Raw genomic sequence first — 19,812 nt, 5'->3', positions numbered from 1 at the left:
TCGTCTAAAAAAAAACATTCGGTTCAGTTTATGGTTTGTTTTGTCATGGAACCTTAGTTTTTGTCTGTGCATGTGTGCGCCGCCATTAGGTTCAAACCACATTTGACAGCATCTCGTCGCTCTTTCCATCCTTTTCTAAACGTCATTCGCCAGAACGAGAGAGCGACCGTACGCGGCTGAATCGACGAGATAATAGCGTGCGTCAACGCACGTACGCGCTCTATAGCGTGCTGGCGTCTTGGTTTGACCCGAGATTCCGTCTGTTTGTATCGGATGCGTGTGCGTGAATTTGTAACAAATTTCAAGTACCTCACAGATTGGTCTTTTTTAATTAATAACCCAAACTCAAGTAGACTAATAATATTAATATCATTAAGAGTATTGAATGTAGTTTTTATAAAACAAACAGTAAATAGTAATTTAATAGTTTATTATTAATAATAAAAATATCTAAAGACATCTTAAAATAACATCTTAGATAATAAAAAATACTTATCTTAATTCTTAAAACTACAATTTTATTGATTATTTCAGTCATAAGTAGATATAAATGTCAATGATATAATCCTTTTTAATATCTGTGATATAATTTGTTTATTACCCGAAGCTCAACTAGAAGAGGGGTTAGTTCCAGTAGTTCTTAGCGTTGACAACTGGGAAGTTCCTTCCCACTTCTTACCGGGAAGGTGACTTCACATTGTCAATCCCACCAGTAAGGCTGCCCGCCCACGTTAGACTTTGTAGGGCCGATAGACGGGCCAATTTTTCCTCTGATTTTGTGACCGACTCAACGCACACCTCCGGTGTGCGTCAAGCTAGCGGCCTCAAAAAAAAATGGGCACGAAAAAATAATTTGACCATACCAAAAATTAGTACAACAGGTACTATTTTTTTCAATAAGAGTACTAATTTTTGGTATGGTCAAATTATTTTTACGTGCCCATTTTTTTTTTTTGAGGCCGCTAGCTTGACGCACACCACCTCCGTCATTTTCGTATGTGGCTGTCGAGGGCACAGCACATCATGGACAGAGCACATATATGGGTCGTTCTTCTTTTTTATCGACAATAAAAAGACATTTTCCCAATTAATCGGACTTAACATCTTTAAAATTATAACGGCAATAAATATTTTAAAACATCATATAAAGATCTGTCCGTAAAGGACTATTTAGTGGTTCTCTTTATCTTGGTAACATACTTTTCTTTGCAGGCGCATTCCAAAAAATATTGTGACAGAGTGGCCCTTTTCATCGGAGACAGCATTTAAATATACCACTCTGTCACAAAATTTTGTGAAAAACAATGAAGCTACGTTAATAACTAATTGAGGAACCGATTAGTATTTTGCTTGTATTTTGAGTATAATAAGATAACTATGACAATGGAAACATGTAATAAAATTCTAAAACATAACTTATTTTTTAATTAAAAGCAGTACGTAAGACAGATCATTGTCGATAAAAAAGAAGAACGACCCATATCTGAATATACGTCCTTCCCTAGCAAGGAGGGAATATCCAGGCTACTTTCACCAAAAACAATATAGATGGCGTTGTCCAGCTTTAACATGATAATTACCTATTTTTTCATTACTCGGGTACGGTCACGAGCATTAATATGTATACACTTTGGTACCATGTCACATTAACTTTTTTGACAAATTGAACTGTAAGTCTCACTAAATGTCAAATATGTTAGTGCGACAGAGTCCTAAAGTGGGTACATTATATTGCTCATGACTGCACATCATTCTTGATATATGAGTCACATTATGTATAGAATTATGTTGCTACCTTGCTTTTCTTTATCTTGTCTTTTTTTATCTTAGATAATTTATTTTTTTCAAACAATTAAAAATTTTTTATCTTTTTCTTTTATCTTTTTCTTCTTTTTTTGGGGTGGAAGATGTAGTTCTGTCTGGGTGTGATAAAAATGGTCATTATTTATACCCAAAAACAAGATAAAAGATGCATACGGCTGTTATCCATCAAATTAGAAGGTTAAAGGAAAGAAAAGTGGGTCGGAGGCAGAAGTCCAGGGGGGTTAAAATGGCCACATCGAAGCAATTCATCTAAGAAAGCAATATTGCAATTTGACATTTGCATATTGTTTTCTTAGATGAATTCCTTCGATGTGGCCATTTTAACCCCCCTGGACTTCTTCCGACCCACTGGTTGCGTAACATCAGGGAGTGGACGGGGATCACGAGTGCGGTCGAACTGTTCGGCCTCACGGGAGATAAAGATACATTTTCGAAGCTGATGGCCAACCTCCACTAGTTGGAGAGGCACCTGAAGAAGAAGAAAAGAAAATCTGGACAACGCCATCTATATTGTCTTTGAGGAACATACCCTGAAAAGTCTCTCATTGATAATATTATCGTCTATCGATAATCTATCGACAGACTATAAATAAACAACACTAGTTTGGAGTATATCTTCTCTGTTCTTTTGTCTCTTTTTTTGTTCAAGTATCATCCCTGTATAAATACCTTACATACAAAGCATCACGCCTCTATCCCAGGAGGGGTAGGCAGAGTTGTACACTTCTCGCCAACTACGTTCAACACTTAAACTATTTCGAAATTTGATCTCTTTTATATAACACAATAATAATTAATAACATTCAAAGCACCATTACATTTCACACGTTTATCAAATACATTTTTGCTCGTATTTACAAATGAATTGTATGACAGGTACATATAAACCTAACATACGATGTTTATAACAGAAACTCCTTCGAGTATAAAAATATACATTTAAATGCTGCATACTTAGAATATAACATATCATCATCATTAGCCCATTAACGTCCCCACTGCTGGGGCACGGGCCTTCCCTATGGATGGATAGGGAGATCGGGCCTTAGACCACCACGCGGGCCCAGTGCGGATTAGTGGTTATTAAGCTAATGCAGCCGGGACCAACGGCTTAACGTGCCTTTCGAAGCACGGAGGAGCTCGAGATTAAAACTTTTTTTGTGGTCACCCATCCTATGACCGGCCTTTGCGAAAGTTGCTTAACTTCGACAATCGCAGACCGAGCGCGTTTACCGCTGCGCCACCGAGCTCCTCAGAATAACATCATTCACGACTATAGTCCAATGAGAAACTTTCCAAGCTACATTCACCAAAAATAACATAGATGGCGCTGTAAAGCATTAACGTGATAACTATCTATTTTAACATTACTCGGGTACATAATTATTTCAAAATCCAATGTCAAAATCAGCATATAAAAATAATTTTGCTTGATATTTGGATCACATTATGTATAGAATTATGTTGCTACCTATATTACTTCTCTTTATTTTGATCAGAATAATAATGGGTGGAAGATGTAATAAAAGGATTATCATTTATACCCAAAAACAAAGATAAAAGATGCATATGTCTGTTATCCATGTAATTAGAAAGTTAAACAAAGAGATATCTGTACAGCGCTATCTATACAGGGTGTTGTGACATCGTAACGAAAACTTTGAGGCCATGATTCTGAGTTGATATCAAGTGGACTTTTCCGTCGCAAAAGTATGGATAAAGTATAGTATGGAATAATAATTAAAAAAACACAAAATATTTCATGAATTTTCCGACAGGAAAATCCATTTGATATCAACACAGAGTCATGGTCTGAATCATTCCCCCTCAGTACTTGTTACGATGTCACTAACACCCTATTTACTTGTACATGTACTTGTACAGGGTGTAAGTGACATCGTAACAAATACCTACTGAGGGGGATGATTCAGCTCATTATTCTGAGTTAATATCAAGTGGAATTTTCCATCGCAAAAGTATAGAATTGATAATAAAGAAAACAAAAGAAAAAAATACATGAATTCACAGAAAACAGACACAAAACAGAAAATTCGACTTGATATTAACTCGGAATTATGCTCTGAATCATCCCCCTCAGTATTCGTTACGACGTCACTAACACCCAGTACAGTTTTTGACGAACGTAGCCTGGAGAGCCCCTCATTAGGGTAGTCAAGAGGTACTCAAGACTCATAATTAAAACACATAACGGGTTCTTACCGCGTTTAAAATAGGGATATGAGTCTCCCGATATTTCGACACTGTTGCAAGTGCCATGATCACGGGATGACTGATGAGATTGGAGTGGAGTAGGTAGATCCATAATTTTCAACGGGCAGACATATCTGTCTACCCACTTTCAAACCGCACTCACTGTGTCCTCACGTTTTATCACCACATTAGGCCGTTTTAAGCTTTTTACAACACCTACTACTGGATTCCACATGCTTATGTGTTTTAATTATGATAATAACCGCGTAAACTTAAAACAACTCATGAATCATGACAAAATGGGACGATTGTATGTGTTGATTCTATTATTATGAATACTAACTCCACACCGTTCCGTTACGCGGTATCTTTCCCATTGAACTGCATGTTGTCCAGTCGTTTGAAGACCTGCAGCATAGTAGGACGCTGATGTCGCGCGTACGACGTGCAGTGGATGCCTATCGCGATGAATTCTCGGCACAAATGCGGGTTGGATAGCTCGGTGCCTATTATCATGCGGTCTTCTAAGTATGCTGTAAAGAAAAAAAACTTAGATTGAATCAAATACACATAATTTTTTTTAATTAAACTGGGTTTACTCTTGACTATATCAAAAAAGTGGCGGGACCACTATGGACCCAAATAGCAAGGGATAGAACCAGATGGAAATCTTTAGGGGAGGCCCTTGTCGAAATACAAGCTGTCGCAAATCATCAACCGTTCGCCGATACAGTTGATTAAACAATAGATTTAGTTTATTTTTATGAAGTATTGGCAATTATTGAGGAGCTCGGTGGCGCAGCGGTAAACGCGCTCGGTCTACGATTGTTGAAGTTAAGCAACTTTCGCAAAGGCCGGTCATAGGATGGGTGACCACAAAAAAAGTTTTCATCTCGAGCTCCTCCGTGCTTCGGAAGGCACGTTAAGCCGTTGGGCCCGGCTGCATCAGCAGTCGTTAATAACCACCAATCCGCACTGGGCCCGCGTGGTGGTTTAAGGCCCGATCTATCTCCCTATCCATCCATAGGGAAGGCCCGTGCCCCAGCAGTGGGGACGTTAATGGGCTGGTGATGATGATGAGATGGCGTATAGTGGAATTAGCACCAATAAGTAAATAGTCATACCGGTGTCGTGGGCGCCGCGCACGGCGTGGTGCACGTGGTCGCTGAGCAGCGGGCGCGGGCGGCCGCGGTCGGCGGCGGGCAGCGCGCACGCCAGCTCCAGCAGCACCACGCCGAAGCTGAACACGTCCACCGCCGGCGACAGGCAGTGCGACACCAGGTACTCCTCCGGCAGGTACGCGCGCGTGCCGTGCACCCTGGGGGGGGGGGGGGACATTACTATTGTAGCAAAGTACAAACTCTGCACATACTGGCCTTTCGTTCTGACCGTCATCATTTACATAACATAAACTGCCTATATATGTCCCACTGCTGGGCACAGGCCTCCCATCAACCGGAGGGGGTATGGAGCATACTCCACCACGCTGCTCCAATGCGGGTTGGTGGAGGTGTTTTTACGGCTAATAGCCGGGACCAACGGCTTAACGTGCCCTCCGAAGCACGGAATCATCTTACTTTTTCGGACAATCAGGTGATTCAAGCCTGAAAAGTCCTTACCAAACAAAGGACAGTCTCACAAAGTGATTTCGACAATGTCCCCATCGGGAATCGAACCCGGACCTCCAGAGCTTGAGCCTAACGCTCTAACCACTAGACCACGGAGGCTGTTTATTGTCATCATTTAAAATTACGAAATTCTCATTCCATTCTGCATTTCCTTATATTTTACACTCTTTTGACTCACTGCATCCCCGACCTTCATTAAAACAACTCAAGTGTATTATACTGTTTAGGGCCGTGCCCTCTAATTCTTGATTCTTTTGTGAAGTGTGTATATTGTGAACTATGTATATTCCTATCCTGTTTGTGAAGTGTTTTTAATAAACTGTAATTTTCATTATAACAAGAATCTGTGAGCAACAAGGCCGCCTGTTGTGCTTTTTCTGTATATGTTGTCCTTATCTCTGTATTTTGTGTCCAGTGTGCTCAATAAAGTATCTTATCTATCTATCTATCGATCTGTTTATCAAAACTAAAGTATATTACACAATCCTTCTACTTTTTTTGATAATCATAATTCACACGTACTTGTAATTTATTTTTCTTTGAGTTATATCTGCAGTCAGTAAACGGCCGTTTGCGTTACTATGAGCCGATGAGCTGAAGGGGACCAACTTTAATAATGAGGCGATTCAGAAACTTTAATTCATTTCCTTGTTTTAAGTTTACGCGGTTATTATCATAATTAAAGCACATAATAGCAGTCATCCCGTGATCATGGCACTTGCAACAGTGTCGAAATATCGGGAGTCTCATATCCCCATTTAAACGCGGTAAGAACCCGTTATTATGTGCTTTAATTCATTTCCGTCTACATGATAGGCCGTCTTTTAAGACGGCGGATTTGGTTTATAACTGTACTTGTAAGTAACTTGTACCTTGTGGACGTGTACTTGTAAGTTTTAATAAACACGGCACTGATCGAGCTTTCTGTTAGACCAACGTGATAGATGGTGAGCCATATCGCCGTCTATAATGGTCGAACCAACTGTGTTAGTGAAAACTGCACTTATTTTTTTTTTTACTTACTTAGAAACCTTCAAATGCGTCCGATCCTCGCCATATGGGCCTTTCCTGGCAAGACCAAAGTCTCCAATCTTGGGTATACCGCACTGGTCCAGTAGAATGTTCGCAGGTTTGATGTCCCCGTGGATAAGAGGGGTCCCGGTCATTGTATGGAGGAACTGCAGACCTCTGAAAAATGATATTATAAACTTTTATTTCGTTTCGTGATTATTGTTTGGATTTAATCATTTATATATTTTTTCTTGTGTTTTTGGGGCACAGATGAAAATCAGCGTTGTGGCTCTCCCTCAATGTCGGAGTGTCACAATACATTGCTGAGCTGACATCCGTTTTTAGAAATAAGGTTTAATTACTATGTTCACTCCTACTGTGTACCAATACCTACTTGTATCTAAACCAAATTATTTCTATTCTATTCTACTTTTCATTGGAGACCAATATTATTTATCATCTCCTTAGAGCAATGGCGTTTAAATCTAACCTAACCTGAGTCAAAAAGGCCATATCGAAGCAATTAATCTAAAAAGCAATATTGCAATTTAATAAAAGTGTGTGCGCAATGCTCGGTATTTCCCTGCTGGATCGAATCAGAAATGAGGAGATCCGCAGGAGAACTAAAGTCACCGACATAGCTCGGAAAATTGCAAAGCTGAAGTGGCAGTGGGCAGGACACATAGCGAGGAGAACCGATGGCCGATGGGGCGGAAAGGTTCTGGAGTGGCGACCACGCGTCGGACGACGCTCAGTGGGTAGGCCCGCTACAAGGTGGACCGACGATCTGGTGAAGGTCGTGGGAAGCCGCTGGATGCGAGCAGCGCAGGACCGATCGTCGTGGAGATCCTTGGGGGAGGCCTATGCCCAGCAGTGGGCGTCACACGGCTGATGATGATGTGTGCGCAATGTCAACATTTGTCAGAAAGCGGTATTGCTTTTTTTAGATGAACTTTTGATGTGACCTTTTTACCCTCCCCTCATCTCTGAAGATTTGACATAGGTCCGGTTTTTATTATCGTGATTCGGTCACATACCTTCTAAACGTATTTCTAACCCTAACATCAGGGTTGTTGAGGATGGTCATCGACCTCATAACATCTAATAGTATCACTCTACCTAGTAGTGTCACTTTACCTAGTATCCCTACCTAGTATCGCAACCTGGTAGCACTACCTAGTATCGCTTGCTGGTATCACTACCTAGTATCACTCTACTTAGTATCACTACCTAGTAATGCAACCGAGTATCACTACCTAGTATCATTAGCTAGTATCGCTAGTATTTGTACCTAGTATCACCAACGTTAGAAGACTGCTTGAAATGCTTTGAAGCTTAAATGTGTCAATACCTGGCCACACCATGTGCTATCCGGTGTCGCTGTGTCCATGACAGCGGCGGGAAGTGGGTCTTACACCTAATACGCTGCTCCAGTGACCCACCCGCCATCAGTTGGTATACTAAGCATGCTTCTGGCCCTGAAACCAATAATAAAAAGTTTTTTTTAGATAGAGCTGTCATCATAGGCCTTCACACCTTGATCAGATGACGTATACATCGTTTCTGTGGCAACGTCTTGTATAGCTGCATAGTCCAATACGAGAGCGACAGCGAGGGACTTTCCAAGCTACGTTAACCAAAAACAATATAGATCGCGTTGTTCAGTTTAAACGCGATAAATACCTATTTTCTCATTACTCTAATGGCAGAAGCATATATTAAAAATAATTGTTGCTTAATAATAATAATAATAAACTGTCTTAAGGGGCCTCTACGTGTTGGCTTCGGCCCCACGCACGCCTTCCAAAAGTCCGGGCCTCCATAGGCCCGAGATATGAAAAAGACATAGGTACAATAATAATAATAAATGTTTATTTCGGACTTATAAAAAAAACATCCATATTTGTTAGTAACATTACAAACTTAAATCTAGTATTAGTAACAAATAAGTAATCGAGGCCGGTTGGACCCCCGATGGCGGCAGACTATATTTGTTTGACTGCGTGCAGTCGTATCCATCGGGCCAGCAACCGTGAGTCCCACCGGTCCGCCAGCGCGCGCAGGATGGTGTTGGGGCTGTCGCGCGTGCGGCGCAACATGGAGGCGCAGCGCTTACGCATGACAGCGGCAAACCCATCCATCATAATATCTGGATCACATTATGTATAGAACATGTTGCTACCAATATTGCTTCTCTTTATTTTAATCAGAATAATAGAGGGTGGAACTTGTAATAGGCTACTTCACAACCTAGTCAAATGAGATACTTTTTACGAAACGTCAAAACGAAAGTCTTCCTTGGAGTTTGTATGGGAATACTGTCCTGTGACGTCATCAATAAAAGCGGTCAAACGTCGTACTCATTGTTACTTAATTCATAAATAAAATTCGGAAATACGTCGAAAAGTAAAATGAGATTGATTTTTGATCATCTTAGACTGGCTGCTATTTTCTGATTAGCATTTTATAATTTATCTTCGACCCAGACAAATATCCAATTGTGCCTGGTTGTAATAAAAAGGGTCATCAGCCCGTTACGAATTGGGGCGGGGCGAAGAGTGACCTTTCTACACGTAGTATTATTCTTTGTTCAATGACAAAAGCGTTGAATACTCGGACACAACTCCTTAGAGTCGAGGCGGAACTGCGAACTTATTAGCACAGTGTGTCGCATTCTTCGCGGCGGTATTGATTGCCCTGGACTGGTGGAGCACTCGTGTAGGCTGTTCGTTCCGGACAATTACAAGAGAGCACGCAGCCACCAGCTGTTGGCAACATGGAGCATCTGGCTGTGCCGCGTGCGCGCACTGTGTCTCACGCGAATTCACCTCTTATGCGTGCTTTGCGTCTCCTCTCCGCGATGTTGGAATCGACACCACATTGTGATGTGTTCGCTGATAGGTGGTGGAGTGTATGGAGAGAGTGTTTGGTTTTTTGCGAGAAGATTTATTAATGATTTACTGTTTTGTTTTCCCATTTTTATTTTTTGTGTGATAGTTTACCTTTTAATTTTGAAATTGTAATTTTTTTTGTGTTTTTCATGTTATTATTTTTGTTTATTTTTGCATTAATTGTTTATTTTTTTGTTGTATTAGTTTTTTTATATTGTTTTTCTCGTCATACAGCGCATTGGGTTACACTGTAATGTTGTATGTACCTTTATAAATAAATAAATGTTGTAATCTCACCTCCAAGACTGTACCCATATAACGGGAGTATATTGTCATGCCTGTACTGGTTAAGGCACATCTCTCTAATCAGTTCTCGATTCTTCCCGTCGTTGTTCGCCAAACGCTTCACTGCCACTGTAAGGAGCTTCCATTCACCTGAAAGTTACAATACAATATAAATAAATAGTTTATAAGTATAATATCTCGGTGGCGGAGGAGCTCGATGGCGCAGCGGTAAACGCGCTCGGTCCGCGATTGTTGAAGTAAAGCAACTTTCGCAGAGGCCTTTTTGTGGTCATAGGATGGGTGACCACAAAAAAAAAAAGTTTTCATCTCGAGCTCCTGCGTGCTTCGGAAGGCACGTTAAGCCGTTGGTCCCGGCTGCATTAGCAGTCGTTAATAACCGCCAATCCGCACTGGGCCCGCGTGGTGGTTTAAGGCCCGATCTCCCTATCCATCCATAGGGAAGGCCCGTGCCCCAGCAGTGGGGACGTTTATGGGCTGATGATGAAGTATAATATACAAGGTGTTAGTGACATCGTAACGAAAACTTTGAGGATGAGTCAAACCATAATACTAAGTTGATATCAAGTGGAAAAAAGGTAAACATTTTTGTTGCCTTTGGTTTTGGTTTCATACAAGACCATTAACCCAACCCCAGGAGGAACAGAGTCATCTTCTCTGTCCTCCACTGGGGCAATTCCTGTTCGGCGCGTCCTTGGCGCGACGATGGGCTTACTTCAGTAGGCCGGAGTGAGATGGTGGCCGAGTTCGAACCCAGACCTATAACGTAGAACCCTTGCCCAGGGATACGGGTGAAGACCTCAACGGTTGCAGAGGCGAAGATGGAAGCCAATGCACGGCAATGCAGGACGTAACAGGCGAGTCACAGGACTGTAACTGTAAACCTGACAGAGGGTAGCAGTAACTGTCAGTACTATTCAGAAGCGGAGGACAGGAGTCCTAGTACGGCTTTGAAATATACTACTCTGGGCGTCATCCCACTCGCGTCAGACAGAGTACTGCGGGGCGGACGACAAGAGGGAAACCACTGCCCTATTTTTCCCTAAAAAGTAGCATTGAGAATGCTACGTCGACAAGAGTGTGGCTCTTAAATGAATGATCATAATGAGGCTGTAATATACAATTTGCGACACGTAGGTCTATGTTTTCACAGTATCAACTAACCAACCTTTATACACCTGTCCAAACCCGCCTCGGCCCAGCAGGTTAGCAGAACCTGACAGAGGGCAGCAGTGACTGTCAGTACTATTCAGAAGCGGAGGACAGGAGTCCTAGTACGGCTTCGAAATAGACTATTTATTTATTTACTCTGGGCGCCATCCCACTCGCGTCAAACAGAGTACTGCGGGACGGAAGGCAAGAGGGAAACCACTGCCCTATTTTTCCCTAAAAAGTAGCATGAAGAATGCTATGTGGAATATACAATTTGCCTAATAAGTTACTTAGTTAGGTCTATGTTTTCACAGTATCAACGAACCAACCTTTATACACCTGTCCAAACCCGCCACGGCCCAGCAGGTTAGCATCGCTCCAGTTTTCAGTAGCCTCCCTCAGGTCTTCATATTTTAGCAGAGGCACCGCTGATACTTGCCTCATGAACTCATCGTTCACGGGGCCGGTTGAACGGGAGTCCGTTGACGATGTCTGGGGATATAACACGGTAGTGAATAAAACACATAATAACGGGTTCTTACCGCGTTTAAATCAGTGATATGAGACTCCCGATATTTCGTAAGGACCCGTTATTATGTGTTTTAATTATGATAATGGTGCTAATTCCTGTAAATACCATCTAATTTTATTTTAGGTTATATCTGTCATTTTCTTATCCGCCGAAAAGGAAAGGGACGGGTAATCGACAAGCATAAAATGTATGGAACACACGTCAATTTTAAGCACAAATCTAAAACAACCGTCTAAAAATTCGCCCGGGTTATTCATTTATTTACTCATTCTTCCTAAAATTAAGAGCTGTCAATCATCCGTCCCTTTCCTTTTCGGCGGATAAGAAAATGACAGGTATAACTTAAAGTAAAATTAAGAGATGTCTGCAGGAATCGGGGCCAATAACCGCGTAAACTTAAAACAACGGTAGTAAATATTGGGTATGGCAGAAGAAGCATGAAAGTAGAAATGAGGTCGTTGCATCTGCAGTGTTAAATTGAGTCTTCTTCTATCGTGTGGCTTGTGAGGTGGACTACCAACCCCATCAACCCTGGTGTCAGGGTAACTATTGAACCGCCAAAGGCCCCTGACATGGCACATGTAACGACTACTTCTTGCATACGACTACGAACTTGCATCAGTAAGTAGTAACCGGACACCAACGGCTTAACGTGCCTTCCGAAGCACGGATCATCTTACTTTCGGACAATCAGGTGATCAGCCTGTAATGTCCTAACCAAACTAGGGATCACAAAGTGATTTTTAACCGACCCGGGACCTCCGGATCGTGAGTCAAACGCTCTAACCACTGGACAGTATATATAAAGTGATGGTTAGTGGTAGGGCTGGCAGAGGAAGACCTAGAAGGACGTACATTGACCAAATTGGAGATGTCCTTAGAAAATGTTCAGTAAGATCTACTCTGAACCGGCGTGCACGTATGAAACAATTGATGAATGTGGAGGAAGCAAGAGAAGTATGCAAATGGAATTCCATAGTCTCTGCTTACGCTCTGACCTTTAAGGTTTCTTTGCAACAAGTGTGGAAATACTCACCACTGAGCTGGAGTCTCTTGTAGAGTTGTCTGGTGAATGCACCACCCCGCTCGAGGTAGCTCGCTGTATACCCTGAAACGGTCATTATTACACATCACATTATCATGATGATTTACTGGGGGGTTGAAATGGCCACATCGATTCATTCATCTAAAAAGCAATATTGCAATTTGACATTTGCCCATATAAAATATTGCTTTCTTAGATGAATTGCTTCTATGTGGCCATTTTAATTCTCCTGTTCTTCCCCGACAACTGGTATCATTGAAGAAATAAGTGTAAATAATCCATTAGCAGCAATCTTCCATCATATCTTAATGGTTGTAATAGTTAAATAATCATCTACTTATTCAACTATAGTTTATAGATCATAAAGTATTTTAGAAAACGATCAACATACTTATTTACTGTTTACTGTCAGTTGATGGGGCCATAGAGTCGCCTTATAGTGCGCAATTTAAAAAAATCACATGAAAAAAACAAATTCTCATTTCCCTTCCCTTCCATCGTGTAGGTTGTGAGGTGGATTACCAACCCCCAACCCCATCAACCCTGGTGTCAGGGTTACTATAGAGCCGCCAAAGGCCCCTGACATGGCTCATGTAACGACTACTAACTTACATCAGTAGTGACCAGAACCAACGGCTTAACAAGCCTACCGAAGCACGGATGATCTTACTTTTGGACAATCAGGTGATCAGCCTGTAACATCCTAACCAAACAAAAAAAAAAGCGACGATTATATTATCGATACACACTTGAAAAAGTAAAGCAATCGATACTATTGTAGCGTAGCTCATATTACTTTTTATGGTAAACATAGAGATAAGTTAGCTTTAAGAACTTTTGTAAGTCAGTCACCTAGTAAACGCCTTACAGTGAACACGCACTTATTATTTGCCGCCCTTCTGAACCACATAATAATATACGTAGTCTCACATCCAGTCAGTATCACCACAATTAGTATAAACCACACTATTTCAGCAAAGTAATGACCATTTCGGCAAACTATCGATACTATTGCTGTGTGACGGTAATATCGAAATATCAATATCGTAAGTAGGTACATTGGTAAGTAGGTACCAACTTTTTAAATGATATAGGTACCTGTTCTAACTCCACAACTGGTCTTGGAATAAATGCTTGGCTGGCTTCTGGTTTAGTTGGGCCATTTGGCCTGTTGCAGTTTTCTGAAAAAGGAATAGTTTTTTATTCAAAACGGGTTCCCCACAAAGTCATCAACCGCAAACATCACAATTACAAGTCACAATCTTTTGATAATAAGGCAGCAATTCATATTGAATTTCCGCGGATTGGAAAGCGCAGGCAGGCTGTCGGAGGAGGAGTGAACAACGCCATCTATCGTGTTTTTGGGGAACGCCGATTGGAAAGTCCTTCATAGGAATCCGATGCCGTAAAAACATGAAACAGTAGGACTAGGGCCCTGTGCTGGGAGGTTTTCTGGCCACGTCTTTCCCTCAGCGTCACAGATTCATAATCATCATAATCATAATCATCATTTATTGGTAAAAATATTACACGTCAATATAAAAAATAAAAAATTCTTAGTAATTAGGTAACTTATACCTATAGTTACATAGTTCAAACCATTTTAAAGAAACATTAAAAAAATAAATGAACTACTTACTTAAATACAATTATTATATATATTACTTTTTAAAATTAACAAACTCATCGTACGAGTAAAATGTGTGCTCGATAAGCCATCGCTTGAGTCTGCATTTAAAGCAACTGAGGGAGGGGGCCGACGTGACATCCACTGGGAGCTTATTGTACACAGTCGGACCCATCACCCTAGTGAGCTTTGACGACTTTGTTAGTCTATGTTGCTCAGGCAACAGCTGAGTCACGTTCCGCAGGTTACGGCTGTGTATGTCCATCGGTCCGATGTGGTAGTAGTTTTACACCTAGTTACATTATATGTAATTTAATTTTTTGACGTTCAAAATGCGCTAACTTTGTAAGCCAATTTTGAAAAATAAATATTTTTGATTTTTATTTTTATTTTTGAATTTGTAATTTCATAACCTTAGGGTTGAGCCGCATTTGTCACCTCACAGCAGTTTCCTATGCTTCTATCCTTTTCTGTTACTCAGAACTGTCGCTTGCTAGAGCGAGAGAAAGCGACCGAACGCGGTAGAATCGATGAGGCGATAATATTTCAGCACGCGTATGAGCGTGCCTTCGGACAATCAGGTGATCAGCCTGAAATGTCCTTACCAAACTAGGGATCACAAAGTGGATTTTTATGATATGTCTCCACCGGGATTCGAACCCGGGACACTCGAGCCCAATGCTCAACCACTGGACCACGGAGGCTCTTAAATTAGTGATGACGAATTTTAAAAAAGATGGGAATAGATATGTGCATACCATCAACAGATCCGTTCTCTCTGATTCCATTCCTGCCGTTGGAACTGACTCGTGTCAGTAGTCTAAGATACCGGTCACCGACTAACAGACGGAGACAGTACATTGCAGGGACGTGTCGCATCTTATACAGAAGTATAAAGAGCTCCTCAACTCTATGGTTGAGTTGGCCCCAGCGTGTGAACAACTCGGAAGTTGGTGAGACTGCTTGCCGACGGGCTATTTGTTCCATTTCCTGGAAAGTTCAAAACAAATATCTTATCAAATTCAAATTCACTCTATGTCTAATGTATACGAGACTCAGGGCAGAGAGCAAGAGGGAAACCACTGCCCTATTATTCCCTAAAAAAGTAGCATGAAAAATACTACACGGACAAGAGATGATAAATTTATTACCATAGACCTACCTACCTGTATGACACATAGATCAATACCGTCATATCATTTTACGATGGCAAAAAGACAAGTTTACGGAAAATCATTACGTGGGTTGAGGTAGGTGCAAAACCACTAGATTGATTAGTTAACAAGGAACACCATAAGAATTGGAGTTTAGAAATACGACCCACTAATAACAGTGCGTGTTCTACACACCAGTAAAAACCAAGTTAAATTAACTGCTTATGGACATTGATTGATTGCATGTTTGGGCACAAAATGAATCAGAGTTATGAGTACCTGTATTTATCCACGAAATCTTTGACACCATTCATGGTCAGCTGAAAGAGATCTCTTTAAGACATAACCCACCTTTTTTTTCTCCTTCATTTCTTTTTAATTTGTGTTTTAAGCTGGTTTTATATACATGTATTTTCTAAACAAAGATCTAATAATAACAATAATAACAAAACAGCTTATTATAAATAGAATATCTCCTCCAGCGAGCCACAGTGAGGCAGATCGCCCAAAACCTCACAGTGAGGCAGATCACCCAAAACCTCTTTGTATGTTTAAGTAAGTACAAATACTTAGTTCTTTATGTTTTTCTAAAATTATAACTATTAACCCCAGTGGGTTAATAAAATAATTATTATTCAAGTATCACAAGTATAATCTGTATGTACCTATAAGTTTTTTTAAGACAAACAGGCTTACAAAATTGCGAGTGACTCATGATAATCATGTTTTCATAGCAATCATCTTATGAATGTTATACTTATAAAGATAATTATCATTAATACTTAGCTGAACATTAGAAAACAATGTGAAAGTTGGACATGTTTACATTTTGAACCTAGTTCCGATGCACCAAACCGGTTTTTTAGAAAACAGGTAATGCATTTGTTATTATTGCTAAACATTCGAGCGATTTCAACTATGTAATAAGGAAAACCGAACGAAAAATCTTAAGATGTATTTCACATACAGTATTGTGTTAAGACAAACGAAAATATGGTGTCTTTAAGCAAAGACGTCTTTGGAAAATCCAAAACAAGATGCACGGATCCGTTTTGCGAACGGGAAATCCCAAATTGAGTTAGATGTGTTTGCCATACTTACGTTTATATCGAAAGCAGAATATTTCATGTACACCCCAGCCAATTCCTTCCAGTTCTCATCATTGTCAAGCAGTCGGCACAACTCTCTGTTCACTTCGAACGGGAGCTCGTAAATGTACATTTTGGCAATTTTTTATTTACGTTTCTATAATTTATTCATCACGCGACTTCCCACCTCGAACACCTGTTGAAAACTGTCAATTTCAATTTGACAATTGGGTGTTTTTTTTTTCGATTTGCCCTACCATTTTGCCACCATTCGAGCAGGCAAAGGGAACTTAGCTCATACAGCCAGTTGTCAAACCAAAAATGAAACAAAATGTCACAGTGACTGTGACGTTTATTTTTTTTATTTAAAGAATCTTCATCAAACAAGAATTAAGCAACTACACAGCCACTTGGAAACAATTTTGTTTTTTAATTATGAATAAGAAAACAGATAAAGATTATCGATACGCCCCGTACTGAGTAAAAATTGTATTTGATTTTATTACTAATCGCGGTACGCATTACAGACAGATTAGTATTCGTAAGATTCTTCTGTGCCTATTTCCGGAAGTAAATTGGTTCTCTATCAATAAAGTTTATCAACAGCCATTCTTCTATACAAACAAGGGCCTCTCTTTATCCGGCCAGTTATTAATAGAATAAAACTGTTACTATAGTGAACTAGTTCATGCTTCTAGCATTACGCGGTTTGTATCAACCGCAGCGCCGAGTTGCGCGGAGTAAATGCGCTTTGCTACAGTATTAAGTAGTGCAACAGACTTCACTTGATTTTATTTTATACATACATGGCAGTGTACTAAAAATGTTATTCACGCTGCCCCCATAAGTACCTAATGGGTGGGGTAAGGAGCTCTATGTAACCAAGAGAAAACCTTCAGTCAAGTTCAGTCCTTCCTGACGTTGTACCGTTAAGTACATAATACAAATAATAGTACCTGTACTTATTAGGTCCACAGAGTTCTTAGAAACCCACATTCCCGAGAAACGCATTTTCGGAGGTACAAACTAGCTCAATATAGGTTAGGTCACATGACCTAACTGGCTGGCTGGTTTTCCCTTCGGGTTGGAAGGTCACAGTCAGACAGGCAGTCGCTTCTGTAAAAAACCGGACCTGTCAAATATTCAGGTTAGGTAAGCGGACCCTGTGAAAACTTGGATAATGCTAGGGAGATGATGATGTTTATTTACTTTCTGTGTATTGCTCTATTGATAACATTACTACTGGATGTGGAGGCCTGGAGACCTTAACACAGGGTAGGTATCCTAGTTTAGGCTCCAGCCTCTACAAATATTATTAATGTTCATGTTATAAAATGATTGTAAATTAGTATAAGAACAATGTTATTTGTAGAGGAAATAAATATTTTACTTGCTTACTTACTTACTATGTTATATTGTAAGTATTGTAAATCCCCAAATTCGATGTTCGTTGGTCCCGAGCAGTGATGTGCTATTGTCGGGAATGTTCCGTAAATGGAAACCTGGTGGGTTTCCGCAAGATGTATGTAAAAAGAACTTTATTACCTAGCCATTATGCAGATGGGATCAGAGTACAAGAAAGAACATTTTGAAAAAAAGAAGCAGCCTGTTCTTATTGTTAAAGAGTTTTTATAATAGGAACTTTGGCAACATTCTCGGGAATGAGACACGTCGCTGATCGAGGGCCTACCCCGTACACCTCCACCAACTCATACTGGAGCATCAGTGTGATGGAGCTGCTCTATACCTCCTCCGGTTGATTGATGAGAGGTCTGTGGTAGACGGTAGGCTATTTATTAATTTGAAACTGATAATACTTGCTATTGTCCAAAATTCTTGCGTTTGAATAAAGCGGGACCTTGTTACAAAAATAAGGTCGTACTTGTATGCAAAGAAGCTAAGCATATATTTGCACAAATGGTAGCACTCGTTTCTCGTCTGTATGTAGAAATTTAATCGATTACTTTGTATTCCTTATTTTGGTAACCCAAATTCGGCTAAATACTTGCTCAAATTAATGAAGTTAAGAAAGGAAGTGTTGGGTACAACACTATATTGGTCTATGAGGTTGGGCAGAGCCACAAGTTATAGGCACGGAACTTGGAGCTTCACCTGATAAACACAGCATAAGCTCCCAATTGGGGTAGTCAGAGGTACATCCATCGCAAGATGAATTAAGTACCCAATAGGTACTTAATTGGGTATTAAGTACCCACGCCTCACCGAGCTTTCTGTTAGACCAACGTGATAATGGTGGTGAGCGTATCGACGTCCATAATGGCCGAGCCAACTATGCTACATCACGGACACAGAGTAATTTTATTGCTATAGGTACCTAAATGAATAATTACACACTGACCATTTAGTATTAGGTACATGAAATAACTCTGTGGTATAAGAACGCAAAGGAACCGCCGCCGTGTCTGAAGTTCTGAACTGAGGGTTAATGTATGTTGTAATTATGCATGTATGGTAAATTGATGAGTTATGTGGCGGTACCTACGAAGATGACAATAGAAAAAAATTAAACGATCTGATACAAGTTACACTTACGCAGGAATTAGAACAAATATAGCCAACACTTGAATACACACTAAACCACATGACACCAGGGGCGGATTACGGGTACCTTATAACATTCTTCTTCTATCGTGTGTCTGGTGTTAGAAAGGCCCCTGACATGACTCATGTAACGACTACGTACTTACATCAGTAAGTAGTAACCGGGACCAACGGCTTAACGTGCCTTCCGAAGCACGGATCGTCTTACTTTCGGACAATTAGGTAATCAGCCTGTAATGTCCTAACCAAACTAGGGACAACAAAGTGATTTTTGTGATATGTTCCCACCGGGATTCGAACCCAGGACCTACGGATCGTGAGCCCAACGCCCAACTACTGGACCACGGAGGCCGTTACTTCCTCTTTAGTAACTCTTTCAATCTTATTCTTTCCATCCTCCTCCAATATCACATTTCCAAGGCCTCGAGAATAAAGTAGATAGAAAACCTAAACCTATAAATACATACATACATAAACTCACGCCCGTAGTCCCTAATGGGGTGGGCAGAGCCACAAGTAACCTAATATTTTCTTTTAACTCCATCCCTGTCTCCCGAAGGCTGTATCGTTCACAAGACCTACATTTCCATACCGCAGTTAAGCAGGCTCAGTACAACACGAGGCGTGTTTTAAAACACATCTGTTCACTTCAAGTCATTAATTAATAATTCATCCAAATTCATTACCTTGTGACGAAGCATCCTGTAAAACAGAGGTAATAATATTTTTGTATTCTTTTGCTATCGTGTGCCATAGAGGCGGCCAATCAGCTCGCGACACCAAA

The 19,812-nt window shown here is 40.6% G+C and overlaps 1 protein-coding gene across 2 annotated transcripts; it reads right to left on the bottom strand.

The window, feature by feature from the left end:
• Window positions 1-413: 413 nt before the first annotated feature.
• LOC126377092 (serine/threonine-protein kinase pelle) lies at window positions 414-16,657 on the bottom strand. Of its 2 annotated transcripts, XM_050024750.1 has the most exons (11): window positions 16,480-16,657; window positions 14,983-15,214; window positions 13,696-13,778; window positions 12,589-12,660; window positions 11,387-11,512; window positions 11,037-11,073; window positions 9,863-10,000; window positions 8,026-8,152; window positions 6,687-6,851; window positions 5,160-5,353; window positions 414-4,568 (listed from the first exon to the last, which is right to left on the bottom strand). In XM_050024750.1, exons 1-11 carry the CDS (start codon window positions 16,597-16,599, stop codon window positions 4,393-4,395), a joined length of 1,470 nt encoding a protein of 489 aa, XP_049880707.1. In that variant the 5' UTR covers window positions 16,600-16,657; the 3' UTR covers window positions 414-4,392. The 2 variants fall into 2 exon arrangements, with proteins under 2 accessions (XP_049880707.1, XP_049880706.1); XM_050024749.1 differs by lacking the exon at window positions 11,037-11,073 and having other exon boundaries at window positions 11,350-11,512.
• Window positions 16,658-19,812: the final 3,155 nt, after the last annotated feature.

This window comes from Pectinophora gossypiella, chromosome 22 (assembly GCF_024362695.1).
Source record: "Pectinophora gossypiella chromosome 22, ilPecGoss1.1, whole genome shotgun sequence".
Taxonomy (NCBI): Eukaryota; Metazoa; Arthropoda; class Insecta; order Lepidoptera; family Gelechiidae; genus Pectinophora; species Pectinophora gossypiella.
This window is presented reverse-complemented; position numbering and strand designations above follow the sequence as displayed.